General features: G+C 51.0%; 1 protein-coding gene across 1 annotated transcript in view; it reads left to right on the forward strand.

Moving 5' to 3' along the window:
- The window catches only part of SYT13 (synaptotagmin 13), a 40526-nt gene extending 35256 nt beyond the window's left edge, over positions 1 to 5270 (forward strand). The window contains exons 5-6 of the mRNA XM_058527087.1: positions 2818 to 2947; positions 4773 to 5270. Of these exons, the coding sequence (XP_058383070.1) occupies positions 2818 to 2947; positions 4773 to 5077 (435 nt within the window). The 3' untranslated portion in view covers positions 5078 to 5270. The remainder of the gene's footprint in view (positions 1 to 2817; positions 2948 to 4772) is intronic.
- The last annotated feature ends 11803 nt before the right edge of the window (positions 5271 to 17073 follow it).

The following is a 17073-nucleotide window of genomic DNA, read 5'->3' on the forward strand; positions in this document are numbered from 1 at the left end:
CCTGGTCTAATTAGTGTGTGATTTGGGACTTGTGTGGAATCCCAGCCAGGGGTCCTGGGAAGAGAACCCAACACTGGTTTATGCAGCTGGCAAAGCAGCTTTCTCCAGAGATGGAGGAGCTCCTTCTAGAGCTTTGGAGACCCTGGTCCCACCCCTAATGGGCTGAAATTTGGCCCATGCAGGCAGACATCTCAGGGACCTAACCCACTTCTCTCCCTCCCCCTAGAAGAGCACAAATCATTCATTCATTCCATGAATACCTTGTCTGGTTTCCACCATGTGGCAGGCACCATGCTAGGAGCTGGGGCACAGCAGTAATTAAGACACAGACCTGCCCTCATGGCTCATCCATCCCAATCATCATCCTACTTATAGTTATCACTGTTCCATAAATACACTCTCGCATCCCCTTGGACCATGAATGTGACCAATCTCAGAGGGCAGCATGGAGTCAGAAGTAGGAGGTGGCACTCTCGGTGTATGTGGCAGGAGAGAGTCCCAAGGCCAGGCTAGGGAGCCCCTCGCCCCAGCTGGAGGGTGCAGGCGATTTGAACAAGGTAGATGGAGCCTTCAGTCGCTGCAGCCCAGACGATGTTCTCCTCTTGGGCAGAATGGGTTAACGGAGGTGTCAGCAGTGTCCTAGTTCTCCCCGGAAGACACTGAGCCAAAAGTGGCGTGTGCGTCACCAGGGACCATAGAACGACCCACTCCAAGGGCAGCTTGAATGATTCACTGAGAGCCCAAGAGAAAGATGGGGGATGGGAAAAATCAGGGAAGGATGGAGGGAGAAAGAGGGTTGTTTTTGTTGGCAGGTACTTTAAGCAGCAGAGCCGAGGGGCAGATGCTGTTAAAATTCTCTGGCTGTGGTGCAGCTGGCTGGACTTGTCTGGGCCTTTTGGCACCCTACACAAAGGTGACGAGCCCTTCACGGGCTGACGGGTCCAGGCTCCTCTCACCTGGTCTGGGAGAAGTGAAGGGCTCAAGCCTGGTCACTTTGTGGCCACAGCCCAGGCCAACTGTGGACCTCCAATAAGTACCCTTGAATCAGGAGGCTGGTGCCCATCCCAGCTCTGGTTCCACCCCTCTGCATTCCTAGACAAGTCTTTGGGCCTCAGTTCTTCACTGTGAAATGAGAGGTCTGCCCACCGAGGGCGCTGGACGGTTTAGGACTTTGTCTTCACTATCAGATCAGACCTCCGTTCAAGGCTCTGTTTTGCTACTTACTGGCTATATGACCTTAGGAGGCAGTGACATGCCCTCTCTGAGCATCAGGGTCTTATGCTTCAAATAGGAACAAGATTAGCATCCCTTTCACTCTTGTTGTTAAGATTAAAGGGATGTCTCACCCTTCTTTCTCACAAATATTAATTGTGTGTCAACTCTGTGCTAGGTGCTGGGGACGGCTCTGTGGAGCTTACAGCCTAGTGGGATAGATATGTAATTGCACCCAGCACAAAGTAAGTGTTGAGTTAATGTTAGCTGCTATTATTCAGGCCATTGCCAACGTCCTCACAGCTCCCGGATCATTTCATCATGCGACTAGTCACTTACGGCTAGTTGAATCCTTGGGGTCGTGGTGAAGACATTTTTCCTGGATGAAAGGTGTGACCTGGGCATAGGGCTGGCCAGCTCGTCCATCCAGCCTCCCTCCCAAAGCCCAGGCCGGCTCCTGTTCACCCAGAAACAACGTTCCCACTTACCAATCTCAAGAAGTAGTGGCTGTCCTCTTGGACAACTAATGATAATGATCCAAGCAAACAGTTTCATGGTGCGTGGTGTGTGCCAGGCAGTGTTCAAAGCCGTGAAATATTAACTCATTTAATTTCTACCACAACCCCATTGAGTGGAGATATTATTATTCCCATTTTAAAGATGAGGAAAGTGAGGTTTGGGAAAGTTAAGTAACTTACCTAAGGTCACACAGCTAGTAAATGGCAGGATTGGAACTCAGACCCAGATGGTCTGCTTCTAGAATTTACCTAAGAACTTACCTAGCGTTCTTAGCGCTATCCTTGGACTGTGACAGCCATCTGCCTCCTGTGGGGACTCTTGGTCATTTTCATCCCTCAGTGGATTTGTTGGAGTTCCAAGCAAAATCTTGTAGGAATTTCAGTGGAGATACTCTATAAAGCTGCAGACGGGGGACAGACGTTCTGGATGCTTCACAGAGGCATTGGCGCCTCCTGCAAAGCACAGTTATTGCCAGTGGTCTCTGGTGCATTGCCCTCCATCCTCTGCCTGGCTTCTCATTGACATAGTTGGCCATTCTGTTGACCAAGCAAGCCCCCACTGAGCATTGGTACAGCACATTATTGACTCTCTCCGCCCTGCAGGGGCTGGAAGGAATTAGCTTTTCAAACAGAGTAATGAATCACAGCTCCCCGCTGCCCCAGGAACCTGACCGGTCAATGCAGTGATTCTCAAACTGTGTTCTCCAGCACCCTAGCGTTCTACAGAGATGCCGCAGGAGCCTGGGGGGTGGGGATGAAGGGCGAGAGGGGTTCTGGCCCTCTGCCCCTGCCGCATCCTGAGTGGCATCTCTTCGATCTGTTTTATATGTTGGCTTTGAATAAAAGATATTTGGAAAATCACATTTTGAGGCAAACAAAACAAACCCTTATTGATGCGCATGCCACATGTGATTCCCCCGTGCCCTCCTCCCTTCTGCAAGGGTGGAGAAAACAGCATTGATGGGTAAATGTTTCTAGGATGCCTGTTGGATGCAAGTCCAGTGTGACCCCAGCCTCAGCGTTAGTGAATGGGTCAGAAGCCATCCCTAAATGAGGCCCCCCTCCTGCGTCCCCTCTTCTGTTTCAGGAGCCGTCTGCAGGAACCGGAGAGGTCCTTCTATCCATCAGCTACCTCCCAGCTGCCAACCGCCTCCTGGTAGTGCTGATCAAAGCCAAGAACCTCCACTCGAACCAGTGCAAGGAGCTCCTGGGGAAGGGTGAGTGAGGAGGGAGAGGGGAGAGCCAGGCCAGCTCCCCCTCTAGGAATGTGTGCGGAGGGAGGTGGCACCTGGGAGGCAGTGGGGACAGGTGAGCAGGGAGGTGGAACATGAGTACATTGGTGCAGTCAGCCTCAGCTGTGTCCTCCACCACAAACTCACAAACCGATTTTGAAGGACACGCTCACTTCTTTAAAGTCACATCCATTTACTCCTGGGCCAGTGCCATCCCTTAGGGACCAGGTGTGAGCCACCTGGGGCTCCTTACCTTGCAGATCCGGCATAAGAGGAATCAGCCTTCCCCACGGGTCATAGGAAGCCAAGAACAGACTGTAGCCATGGAGCAGAGTATCTGGGCTGTAGGGGAAACTTGGCCCAGCTCTTGTCACCCAGACCTGGCCAGAGCCATCTTACAGGCAGGTGTTCCTTCTCCTGTCTCAGCCAGCAACCACTGCACTTCCCACCCCACTCCAGTCTCTTCTCTCTTCCCAGCCTTTGCCAACCTGCCGTCCTCACACCAGCTGAGTGTGGGTGATGGCAGAAGGTGTGTGGGTGCACAGGCTAGGCGGCCCGAAGCTTAGGGCGTCTGTGCCCCATATACCCAAAGAAGCATCTCTTCAACATTCTGGAAGCCTCGGTTTTTCCTTCTGGATACCCCAGCATAGGCCTCAAGTCTTGGGGACCAAACAGGCTCTCTTGTCAGGGCAGGAAAGCAGCGTTGGTTAGCCATATGGTACCTGGCCCTGGAGCCAAGGGCTCATCACAGGATATAAATAAATAGATATTTATAGCAGCATACAAATAAAGAATGGCCACTGCGTTCAGAATCTTTGAGCACAAGATCTTGGGTGAATGAAATCACAAGAGTTGGTCTTGCTGACAGATTCCTGAGCCAAAGGTCAGAATTCACTGCTTTTTCTTCATCCCCTCCAGACAATTCTTTGCCTCCTGCTATTTTTTTTATAGCTCCTGTCAGGACAATTACAGCTCCACACTCTGTCTCTTAAATATCTCTGCTGAAATAACAAACTAACCACCTGGGGGTGATAATTATAGCAATAAATACAGAGTAACAATTATTCTCACATTAGTTTCAGGAACCTTGACTAATGAAAACGGAATCCAGGTCCTGATCCCTGTGATGTTACTTGAAAGCTCGTCTGGTGACCTGTTGGCGATTTCCTGGGGGGCAGCTCTATTGGTGGGGTTCCCGTGGGGGCCGAGGCACTCTGCCTTCACCCTCCACATGAAGTCGGGATTCTCAAGTAAAACTTACGAAAGAACAGAAGAGAAGAACTCAACCAACCAGCAGGAGAGCTGCTATCTTAATAACAGACAAAAATGCATGGACAGAGAACCAAGGGGATGAAGACATGGGATGGCTTAGTTTTTCTGGTCTGAGTTTAAACTCAAAGCTGCAGGACATCTGAGCCATTGTCCTGGGCCTGGTTGGATGTGGGACATGAAGGCACTTAGAAGACTCATGCAGAGGGTGTTTCCCTGGCTGTACTATGGCACAACCCAATCATGGGCCCCTCAATGACCAGCCTTATGTATTAGCTATTGTCTGTTTTCCATACTTGAATGTAAGTTCATCCCCATGTCTACACCAGCGTCTGCCATATGGTGGGCATTTAATAATTCTTGAATAAATACATGGCCCATGGGGAGGGGGGAGGTAGAGAGGGAGCCTAGATACAGATCTTGTGTCAGAGACCCTGTCTCTCCATCCCCAAGAGGAAGCATCATCTGGGGCCCCACTACACCCCAGAAGCTCACTCCTGGCCCTTCTCTCTGTCTCTCTTTCCTCTCTCTCCTTCCCCAGATGTCTCTGTCAAGGTGACCTTAAAGCATCAGGCTCAGAAGCTGAAGAAAAAGCAAACGAAACGAGCCAAGCACAAGATCAACCCCGTGTGGAACGAGATGATCATGTTCGAGCTGCCAGATGACCTGCTGCGGGCGTCCAGCGTGGAGCTGGAGGTGCTGGGCCAGAGCGCGGAGGGGCAGAGCTGCGCCCTCGGCCACTGCAGCCTCGGCCTGCATGCCTCGGGCTCCGAGCGCAGCCACTGGGAGGAGATGCTCAAAAACCCGCGCCGGCAGATCGCCATGTGGCACCAGCTACGCCCGTAGCCGGCCACCGGGGTCGCCTCCCTCCTCGCCCACAGCCCCGCCCTTCCAGCCCCAGCCATCCTGCCACCTCCTCTTTGTGCCCCGTCCTCGTTCTGACACCCGGAAGACAGACGCATTTGCAAAGGCCAGGACACTACTCCTCTCTCAGCACACTCTCGTTTCTAGAACAGAAGTGGGGAGGGGCAGTGTGCGGAAACAGCAGGTTTCCGGGTCACACTACGGGTCACACTGAGGCACTCATCTTGCTCGCCTGTGTTACTGAAGAGACACTCGGCAAGTCCAGCCTGTGTGCAGAATTGCAGGTGGGGTCAGGCCAGATGCAGAGAAAGCTTAATTTGGGGAATAATGGATGCAAAGAAGGTGGCTTTTTAAAAATAAGCATTTCAAAAATGATGGAGGAAATAAAAGCATCCTGGATCAACCCATAGAATTAGAGATTGGCAGGGTGGCATGAAATCGTAGCCAGCATTAAATGCTACCCACCCGAGGCAGTAACCCAGCAGGTCTCAGACCTTAGCGTGTGAAGAATCACCAGCAGATTCCCGGGCCCGCCTGTCGACGTTGCAAATCAGTATTCCCGGCTGAAACCCGGGAGCCTGCGTTTTTAACAAGCACTGAGTCGTTTTGATGCGGAGGTTGGGGCATTGCACTTGGAGAAATCTCTTTTACAACATTCCAGGCAGGTTTTCACAGTCCTTGTGAGGGTCCCGGCACCCTGGGGTAGCTGTTCCAATGCCAGACACCTCAGCCATCAGTGTGAAATTTGGGAGCCTCTGTTTTTTATTTCATTATTTTACTTCTTAATATTTTCATTTGTGCTTCTCAGATCCTGCTCTTGGACTGAATTTTGTGCTTTTTATTGAATAACTTTCTTGTTTTAGCTCAAAATCAGTTTATATTACATTTGGGGAGACCTTCCCTGACAAGGTACAGGTGGGATCCCCTATTAGGCATCTGGCACTGGTTGTCACGTCCACCAGCATCACCAAGTGACCCCTCTGAGACAGACCCATCCCTTCTCAGCATTCCAGCCACTTTAGGAGGAATTCAGTGTGGGGCACATATTAAGTTACTCTGTTACATCTGGCTCTGTGGAGGTGGAGAAGGAAAATAATTTTAAATAGGAAACAAAGTCTTTTGCAAATGGGTCTCCCTCCCTTAGTTTTCAGGGCCTATCACTTAATTAGTAAATAACCAGCAGCTAGGTTTCAAATTCCTACCTTATTATAACAAAGAGCTGTCCACATCACTAATCGAATGATGAGCCTTGCTGAGTGAATATGACATTTGCCTGTGAACCAGGATTCCTGGGTTCTGTTGTTGGCCGTGTGTACAGTAGGATGAATGTCATGTGTGTGTACAATATGATAGATGAAATAGTGCTCATAAGCTGTAGGTGCTCCCTGGCTAAAAACACTCTGAGGCCACCAGCAGATTATCTTTAAGGTTCAGTTGGCAGCTGACAGCGCCTGGAAAGTGCCAGAACCATCCCAGGCATTTCCAGAACCATGGATTCTGGATTCTCTTCAATACTGACATCCAACCTCTGGGCATGCAGATGTCACCCCAGCCCCCCGATCTGAAAGAGAATTCCTAGACGAGGTGAATAAGGACTGCCCTTCATTCCTTCAACAAGTCAAGTCCTTCTTGGCCTCTCCCTGAGAATCTGAGCGGGGACTCGATCACCTTTTGTCATTATTTTCCTTTTCTGTACAGAAGTAGAAAAGCATTAGACCATCTTCTGAAAAAACAGAAAAACATATCTAATCCGTCTTTAATGGGGAAGTCTTTCAGGTCATTGGAAATCTTGATCTCTGGTGTTGACCTCCTCCTGCCAAGTATTTTTTAGGAAAAGCATCTGTTGCTGATTTCCTAGATCATGTTTTTGAGAGCTTCCTCACCTCTCTGGTCTCCCTTTTTTGGTTGGCATGGCTCAAAGAGAAGAAAACGTTCCGTGTGTAAGTTGACCAGGATTCTCTTCTTGGTAATGTTTGCTACTCCAATATAGAAAAGTCTGGATTCTAGACTTAAAAGCAGGAAACATGGGTTCTACTTCCTTGTAACTCTATGCATCTGCCTTACAGTCACACGAAAGGATGTTCGAGGGGGCTGGGTGGGGCCTCTGATCCCAGAAATGTCAACTGCCCCCATGGTCATTCATAACGAGGCATTCATTTCTTTGGATCTCCAAGGTTTAGTTTTCCAGAATCCAAACTAAAGGTTGCCCTTGATAGGAGTCACATGCCACCACAGAGCATCTTAGGTGTCAGCCATCACCTCACTTAGCAGGCAGGTGCAGAAACGAGCTAGGATTTGCAGAGGTTTGTGTCTTTCGTGTTCACACAGTGTATTCCAACTGCCTAGAATAAAGCTGGCTCCTTGTCCTCGATAAATATTTGTTGAATGAATTAATGAAGGAAGGATGGATAGGGGAGTGGGCAGAAAAAGACACCACACATGGTGTTTTTATGGCCTAGCTGATTTCTCAATGGTAAAGACATCAGATGTCTCAACAGTTGCCCTAGAAATTCACAACATTGAGTGTTACCGTTCACCTGATGACAATTCATAGCCCTCCACGTAAATGTAATTAAAGATAGAAGAGAACACAATCACTGTGCTTTTCCACCAAAACTCCATTTTGGTGAATTTTAAATTATCCAGAGATATCAGACTGCTAGATCAAAAAACTTCCGTAATCTTTGCATCAGCTTACCTTGTACTAGATACATTTGCAATTTACTATCAAATTAGAGTAACTGTGTCTGTGGGAATGCATCTGATCATTTTTTAAAGGAACACCTTGTACTTTGCCAGGGAGCGTTTTCTAAGAGGGGCAGGAAGTGAGGTGAAAATAGAGGGAGAAGCCATCTCAGACGGGGCTGTTGGTGACCTGGTTGGTGACCAAGGTAACCTGGTTCTTTCATGGACCCGGTGATGGGCATGGAGAACTGGGAGTCCACCCTCATTAATCTGTGATCCCACTTCTTGCACCAAATCCGTATTTTTTGTTGAGTGCCTATTGATCAAGACCTTGCACGCGTCTGTCCATTTCCATTGGAGATACGACTCTTGGTGTGGGTTGAGTGACATATTACTCCAAACAATGCCATGTAGAGAGAGCAAGATGGGACATCAGTTCTTCAGGGGCAAATCCTTTGGGATGTAAAGGAGTCCTGGGTGGCAGGCGGCTGCAGCCTAAGCCAAAGCGAGGTGAGGACCACTAAAAGAGAAACCTAGTCCTTGTGATTTGTTTCTTCTGCCTGTGTTCCCTGTTGTCAGTGCTAAGTGTGTGTGTGTTTGCAATCATGAACTGAAGCACAAAACGACGCATGAGACATTCTAGTCATATGTCTGGTGTCACACTTTGGAGCAAAAACCTTTCAGTGGTAAATAAATAATTTCCAACTGGGTCAGCTGCCTGGTGTTCTCTTTTTTCCTTTTCACTTAATAGTTTAGACATATAAAATGCAAAACAAATAATATGGTAAACACTCATGAACCACTGCCAAGTTTTACCAAACTTGACAAATACAGTTGAAGTCCCCCAGCCACCACCATCAGGAGACTACCATCCTGAATTTGGGGTCTCTGACCCCAAGCATTTTATCCTTTTATCCCTTTACTACCTGTATATGAAAACTCTGAGCACTATAGAGTATTTCCGTGTGTTTTAAACTTTATTTAAATTGTATCACACTATTTTGGCTCCACCTGAAAGTTTTGAGCCTTATCCACACGGATCTATGTTGTTCATTTATTTTTCGCTGCTGTATAATATTCCATTGTGTGGATATACCACAATCCCATTCTCCTGTTGATGTACATTTAGACGTTTTCTTTTGTTTGTTTGCTGTTAGAGGAAATGCTGCCGTGAACATTCAATGTGCATGTCTGCTTGTGCACATGTGCAAGTTTCTCAGAGATATCTACTGAGGAGTGAGTAGAATTGCAAAATCACAGAGTGCTGTGCGTGTGCCTGTGTGTGTGTGTGCACATGCCTTGATGGCCTTACTTGAGCGCTGAGTCAAAGGGGCTTCATACAACTAGGGATGCAAGCATTGGGCAAGGCCTCTTGGGGCCTTGACATCATTCTTGAGAAGAAAAATGAGGTGGAAACTGGAGACTCTTCTTTCTCTAACATCCCCCCAAAAAATACTCCCACCACTGGAAGAGTCAGTGCAGCAGCCAGTGGTACCCCTGTGCTCCAGATGGCGGGCGGGGACACGGGGACTTCTGGGGTCCTGTCACCTTAGGTCCTCCTGGTGGCCACTGCAGCCCTGGCCTCTGGAGGAAGAGGCCCTGGCATGAAGCCAGGGGCAGGGCCTGAATTTTAAAGTCAGTAGGAAATCAGCCAGGTCACATGAAATTAAAAACAAAGGTTCTTAAAAAGGATAAATGATGCATAAAGAAAGCCATAAGATGTTTTCACTTTCCCAGTCTGTGCATATAATTCCTTATGTTATGTCATATGTCTATTATATTTTAATGACAGCCAGGATTTTTATTTTCATGACAAAATAGGAGAATTGGGTCTTATCCACATAGCCAAATATTATGTAGACTTTGTTTCACAGATAACTAGGAAGAGGGTGCCCCAGAGCCCCAAACTGATCTTCGAGAGTCTGGATTTCTAGAACAGAGAAACGGGAGAGGGAGGAAGAGTTCATGAGTCACTTTATACCGGACTTTCCACTGACCAGCCTTAAATAACAAACTCTGCTCCTGCAGATCAACGTGACTCCAGTCCGGGCACTGCATGGGGGAGCGGAGAACCTGAAAGCCAGCTGGGCAAGTCACTGGCCTCTGGGCCTCAGTTTCCACATCCATAAAATGAATTGGGACCAAATGATCACGGAGGCCCCTTCTAACATTTTGTCATTCTGTGATCCAGACTGGCAACAATGTACTTTTCGCACACATCTTTGACTTTCAATCTCATGTGTAAAAGAGACTAACGCCACAGAGGTGTACCTGCCCTCCCTGCCCCATGCCTGGCCATGCCCCCTGGCACCCTCTGACAGTCCCTCCTGACAGCCACCCACTCCTGCAGACAAGCTGCATTGTCACCTGGGGCTCTGAGTCAGCCTCTTCTCATTTGCTTAATTGCTAACGGAGCCGGTGGTAATTTTCCATCCAAAGTTGCTCTTTTTTTAGAGCCGATTGGAAGCACCATCATTTCAGGAGCCTGGAACCCTAGCATCTGTTCTGCCTCCCTCCCCGGGGCAGACGCCTGGCAAGGAGACAGCCCTGGGATGTGGCTGCGGATGGATTTAGAGGGTTGGGCTTTTTCTTGGTGCCAGTGTTGGAGAACTGCCCCGTGTTCTCCTCCTTCGTCCCCTGCAGGTGAGCCAGCACAGATGGTCCCTGGCGGGGACCTCAGCATCTTCCACACCAGAGATGGAGGCAAGCGCCTACCTGGGAGGAGGTGGGAGGAAGCCAGTCTTGGGGCTGACATAGCCGTGGTCACTGTGCCCACTGTGTGATCAGAGCCCTGTGGTGCCTCGCCCTCGCCCGGGTGTGGCCTCTCTCAAACAGCCCAGGCTGGAGCACGGCTTCCCATCCGAATTTCCCAATGCTCTTTCTTGGTGATTCAGGGCAGCCTGTTGGCAAGTGGGTGATGGCAGAAATCCTGTTTCAGAAACCCAGGGATTCAAATGAGGGACAAGCAAAGAGAAACCTGTTTTTCCAGCCCCAAACAAACAAAACCTCTATGGAGTCCCTTTTCCCTCGAGAGCCAGGTGAGATGAGCTGTTGAGGCAGAAGGTGCCCCAGGATCTCTGGGCTGAGAAGGAAAAGGGGCTCCCATCCAGGCAGGGGCGTCCATGCCGCCTGTCGGTGTAGGCATTGGTGACTCTGAAATAAAAGTCACAGACATCCCCTCACCCAGGGTAGCCCCAGGAATTCCAGGTGAAAGAAGGGAACCCCAGCACTTCCTAGCATCTGCTTTGTCCTGATCTAAGAGGTAACAATACAACAATAATGATGAGTAGTCAGCGTGTGGTAAACCATTCCTCTGCGTGAAGCACAGAAGACACGGACTCGGATAAGTGACTTGTCAAGATCTCACAGCTTGTAAGAGGTGGGGGTGGGATTTGCATCTGGTACAGCTCTGACTCTGAGGTCCAGGCTCTAACATACAACCAGTGGCCAAGGGTCTTTATTGGAAAGGTAACAGATGCGTAGGCAGTGGCTTCAAAATGCTTCCTGGAACCATGGAATGGCCAAGCTGGAAGTAGCTGGAACATCTTTCTTCCCCGGGGGATTTAGGGGGCACCTGACTGCACGGAGTGGACATTATCCAAGTGACAAGAGCCAGTTGGAGTGGAGGAGAGCTCCAGCAAGCACCTCAGGGGTGACCTCCAGCTCTCCTGGGTCAAGGCCAGATGTAGCCAGGGGTCAGGTGCAGGGTCATCCTGATCAATCAGGAAACCGAGACAGAGACAGGAGAAGTGGAAGAATCCAGGCCTTCTGCTGCAACCAATACAGCATTGCTGGGATTGCAATTTATCAGATGCCGCTTAAATTGATTGATTCATTCATTCATTCATCCCTTCAATAAACACTGATTAAGTGCCTACTGTGTGATAGGAACTGCACTGTGGTATTAAAAAGTCTCCACTTGTGGGCATTACAATCAAGAAGGGGAAGACCAGACACAGAACAGTCACACACAGACACACACACACATACGATAACTGTACAATTGCACACGGAGATAAGTGTCATGAAGGAAAAGATCAAGGGGAACAATGAACAGTGCCTGGAAGGTGGCTATTTAGAGAGGGCGGTTAGGAAAGACCTCCCTGAGAAGGTGGCATCTTAGCTGACACCTGAGAGGTGAGAAGAGCTCGGCCACCCTGGGAAAAACCATCCCAGACAGAGGGCACGGGGTGCTGGCAGGTCCCGAGGTGGAAAAGGGCTTGGTGAGCCTGAGGAACAGTGAGGAGGCAGTGTGGCCGGAGCACCGTGCAGAGGACACGAGAGGGGCCAGGAGGTGGGCTGCGGCTGGATGGCTCCCAGCTGACGGGTCATGATCAAGGCTTTGGACTGAACCCTAAGGGCAGTGGGGAACCACTAGAGGGTTAAGCAGAGAGGATGCCACGACTGGACCAGTGTCTTCAAAAGATCATTCTAGAAATCGTCACATAGCAGCCGTTCAGGCAGCTAGCCAGTCTCCTGAGTCTTCTCTCCGAGGTGAACTCAACTTGCCCTTTGAACCTTGGAGAGGGAAGCTAGGGAGCAGCTGGGGGGAAGAGAGGGGGATGGGAGTGGACTAGACCTCCCCCCTTACCACATCCTCCCACCCCCACTTTGGGGAGACCAAACTCACGGCCCAGTGCAGACGGAGGATCTTTCTTTTCCTTGCTTCCTGGTGAAGCAATCATTAGCACGTTCCACATAGGGCTGCAAACGTGGGTCAAATCTGGGTGGCCAGCCGTGGGGCTGGGGCCAACCCTGGGGACTGCTCAGCTATGCCCTTTGCTCCTTCCTCCCCCATTCCCCTGCCTCTGGGAAAAGAAGAGAGCCAGAACATTCCATGGGGACTTGGAGTGGCTTTCACAACAGGAAGCCTCTGAGTGGCCAACGGAGTGGGCCTCCGGGGGCTGAGAGGGACACAGGCTGAGAGAGAGTTGGTGGGCACTCAGAAGGCAGAGCCCAAGAAAAGGGAAGAGGGGAGGCCCTGGAAGGAAGCTAGACTGGGAGGAGCTGGGAGTAAGAGGGCTTAGCATCTTGGGAGGAAAAAGTAAAAACACTTACTTATGTCTTGTTATGCCCAGCTTCTTTCTAAAGCAATTTGGGCAAATTATCACTTATCACCCACCCCCATACCAGCCATACCAGCCCCATTAGCAAACTATCAGGGAAAGACCCCTCCCCTGGGACAGGGCCTGGAAGTGGAGAATCCTGCAAGGCAGCTGGAGGGAAAATCAGAACTACCATTTATCTCCAATAGCTCTGTGCACTTCCTTGGAGACTCTTGTGGGATAAATGCACTTGGGGGAAAGACAGCTTTATTTTAAATGGTTTCCGTTACACCTCCTTCCCGCCTGATGGGTGGTTGGGGCATGTAGATTACCTGCTGGAAGTGGACTTGATGGAATGCGGGAATAGTGAGCACAGCAGGAAGGGACTTAGACGGCCTCTTCTAGATTCTTCCACTCTGGCAGCAGGCAGGCTCCTAACCTGACTCTGGAGCCCCTGTGAGGGGACCCATTCTGAGAGGCCCTGAGCCCAGGCCTGGGGGAGAGGCAAGGAGGTAGACATTCCACCTTGGTGAGTAAATTTAAATGCTTTTATTAACAATCTTCTTACATTACAAGGATAATATGACAAAAGGAAAGTTTCTGCGTACATATTATGATAAACCAACATAGCTCTATTTGTATCCAGTGTCCTAGGTCCCGTCACACAGGTACTATAAAGCGTAGTCTGCAAAATAATAACATCGAGTTTTTTCTTTTTAAGAAAGAAAGTATTAACATATTAATATGCATGTGATAATAGACTCCTAGGTATTGCCCCCCACCCCCACTTTATTTTTCCTTTGTGATTGAAATGAAACGGTTCAGCAGCGTGGGGGTGGAGAGGAGAGAGACAGGGGCTGAAAAAACCCAATCAGACTGCTGGCTCTTCCCGAGAGACAAAAGTGGAGACTGAGGGGCGCCCGAGGGCAGCCCGGCCCTTGTCTTTTTGTGAGCAGTATTGTGACCGGCTGTCCTCCTCTGGACGGAGGGCCGGTGTCCTGGATGCCCCATGGCATGCTCTCTCTCTGAGGTACAGTGCATTGTGGGATTGCTACCCGGGGATGCCCATCTCCTGGCCACCGCAGCAGGAGGAAGGCTCGGGCCGGGCCTGGTCTCCCTGGAGCCGGGCACTGGAGGGTGTTCCGAGACCCGGTTGGCAGCTAGCTGTGGCTCAAGGAGACCCAGGCGGACGTGGAGGAGAGAGGAGGTGGGCGTTGGCAGAACAGACCCAGCCCGGACCGTAGTATAGGGTGGGTCTTCTGGAGACTGAGGTACGTTGGTAGGATGGTGGGGGAGAGTAGGACCGGAGGTCAGAGGAGGCTCGGGGATGGGTGATAAGTGCCTTCAGAGAGCCAAAAGGCAGAGGCTGGTCTGGAGAGCAGAGGGTGCGGCTGCCCGCTGGCGCCCACCCTCTGCAGCCCCACCAGCCCCTCCTCCCCTGCCTCCGGGGGAAGGAAACTACAGAGAGAAACCTGGAAGCCGAACGGGCTTCTGATTCCGTCAGGGCTGCACAAGCCCTCCGTCATGCTGCCAGCTGCACCAGTGCCCCCTCGGGCCCCAGACATCCCGCCCGCCTGGCGGGGGGAGCAGGGACACGCCGAGGAAGGCGCCCTCCCCAGCGGAAGTGGGTAAGCTTGGGCATCGGGCTCGGCCTCTGCCTCGAGTCACAGAATCAGAACAGTGTACGTGAACTAAACCTGCCTGTGAGGGTGGCGGTGGGGTGAGGGGTCACTGGGCCCCCGTGCGGGAGAGGGAGGAGCGTTGTCCTGAGTGCAGCCAGCAGCAGCAGCTGTGCAAAGTGGGCTGGGCCAGTGCCCTGCTTCTGAACTGGAGTTGCCACTGAATTTGAGTGTGCGGATATGTCCCTTCCACCCTTCCCTGTTAGCTGATGCCCCTCGCCCACTGCACTTCTGTGCCCTGGCAGGCAGTGGTGGAGCGGGCGACGGAGGCCAGGACGGCTGTACTTCAGAGGTTTGGCCTCTAGGGGGCAGCAGACGCATCGAAGCGGGGAGGGGCGGCATCTTTCCTGGACCGCTTTCGGTCCAGTTTGCACCTTTCCTATTGCCACGGATGCTGCTCATTCCTGGCAGGGGAGGGTATTTGGAGAAATTGTGCAGTGGTCCCTCCACCAGGGGTCAGACACCATGTCCCACTGCCAAGCAGCAGTGGCCACCTAAGGGTAGGCTTGCGGTGGGGGGCGGGGGGAACGTCGGGGGGGCCTTCAGCTGGAGCTCAGGGGGTGAGTATATCTCCTTCCACCCTCAGACCAAGCCTGCGGTAGAGGAGAGAAAGTGCACGGAGAGGGCCGGGACCCAGTTACTCTCCTCTCCATCACTCCGGATGGGAGGCCCCGTTCCCAGCAAACCCTGCCTGCTTAGCCCCCATCTCCCCCTGAAAAGGCTCTGCCTCCTCCCTCTTCGCACGACACAGCGACAGGCTTTCCCGTTGCTCTCCCAGCTCTCTATAGACTCTATTTTTATATCTATTTAAAACATAGAAATGTATAAATATATAGGATATTATTTATAGATATATAGACGTGATTTCTCTCTTACTCTGTGTGTATACGTACTGTATATGTCCATATATACAATATATATGCTGTAGCGTTTGTGTTATACACTGCACATACCCCTGCTGCCATGCACTCTCCTAGGGAGATGGGATTGCATAGGTATTTCCAGAGCGATACCACTTGGAGGGATGGGGAGGGGGGAGCCAGATGGAAGAGGAGGGTCGTACCATTTTCCTCCCAAAAGGGCACTTTTTCTCCCTCTGGCTAACACACAAAGATCACCTCAAAGGCTCCTTAAAACATCACAGCTCCATCCACCCAGCTAAAGCACCTGTCAACAGAGACCAAGTGAGTGAAAATTAGGAGAAAGACCCTGCGTGTCTTTTGACACAATCTTTCCTCCTCAAGGTGAGTGAAACAGACTAGAAGCCATGACCCAGCACAGGCTCCCCCAGGAGGCCAGTGTCTGGAATGGGACTGTCCCAAACTCACCTTCTTGACTATGGAGGACTGGCCCTGGTTTCGGCCATCCCAGGCTGGCCTGGCCGGGCCTGCCGCGTGAAGGGGCCAGGTCCAGTGGGACTGGAGCCTTCTGCCCAAACGGGCTGTAGGGACCAAGAAAAAGCAAAATTCTGCTTGGAAATCAACCCAGACCGTGAGCCCAAACCCGCTCTAGATGAGGAAGTCCTGTTCCTCGAGGCGGTGGGAGGAAAAATGACAGGGGAGGAATCTAGAAGAGAACTTCTATTTCAACCCTAGGCCACCTCCTGGACCCCAGGAGGCTCCAGGTAAACAGCTAGAAGGATGCCAGCCTCACAGCCCAGGCCGGGCCCAGTCTGTAGCCCATTTCAGGCTCTCCACGACCATGTTCGGCATTCAACATGCTTTCCCCTTTCTCTTCTTGGTATCGCTTCCAAACAAATGGAAAATATTTCAACATTACCTTAAATAATTACAAGGTCCTTTCTCCGAATTAAAGGGTTGATATAAGCAAGTCAAGAACAGGGAGTTCAGCAAGACAACTCAACATGAAAACACATAGCAGGGGCTGGGGCCACGTCCCCCACCTGCCCCTGATTCAGGGCCCAGCACTGACCCCGGCCATGGAGGGATCCTGGAACCGCAGATTGCGCTCATTCTCAAGCGAGGATGAGGAAAGGAGGATCTGCCCAGCATGACAGGATGTTGCAGGCAGTCATCAAAAAAAGAAAGCTGGTGTTCCGGATGCCTGGACCCGGGCATTCAACCAGGCCAGCCAAACTGGGGGATTCTGACATGGTAAGAGTCGCAGACGGGGCTGGGCTGTCCTTGGGTTTCACAGATACTAGATGGCAATGGGTCGTTTTCTCCTCCATCGAGGAGAAGCAGACCATTTTAATCACAGGGGCTGCTGGCTCCCAGGGTCTGCGGTGTATCTGCTTGGCACAATTGGCCACTAACCTGATCTCACTTCCCACCTCCTCCAGGAACCGAAGAAAGTCACTAATCAGCCAGCCCGATTAGGATAACTCTCAACCCCAGAGATGCAAACATTTCATTCTAAGCCAGTGGTTGTCACTCCCAAGCCAGGGGCTGAGTCACGCCTGAAGCGACCACATTTAGGATGCAAGGACCGCCCACGCACAGCTTTCTATACCCATCAAAGGGAGGTTAGGCCAGCCAAGCATGTGGTTCCCTGGGCTGGACCCCCAGGGTCCCATCAACCCAAAAGTCCTTCTCAAGAGGGCAGAAGA

This window comes from Diceros bicornis, chromosome 31, assembly GCF_020826845.1.
Source record: "Diceros bicornis minor isolate mBicDic1 chromosome 31, mDicBic1.mat.cur, whole genome shotgun sequence".
NCBI classification, from domain to species: Eukaryota; Metazoa; Chordata; class Mammalia; order Perissodactyla; family Rhinocerotidae; genus Diceros; species Diceros bicornis.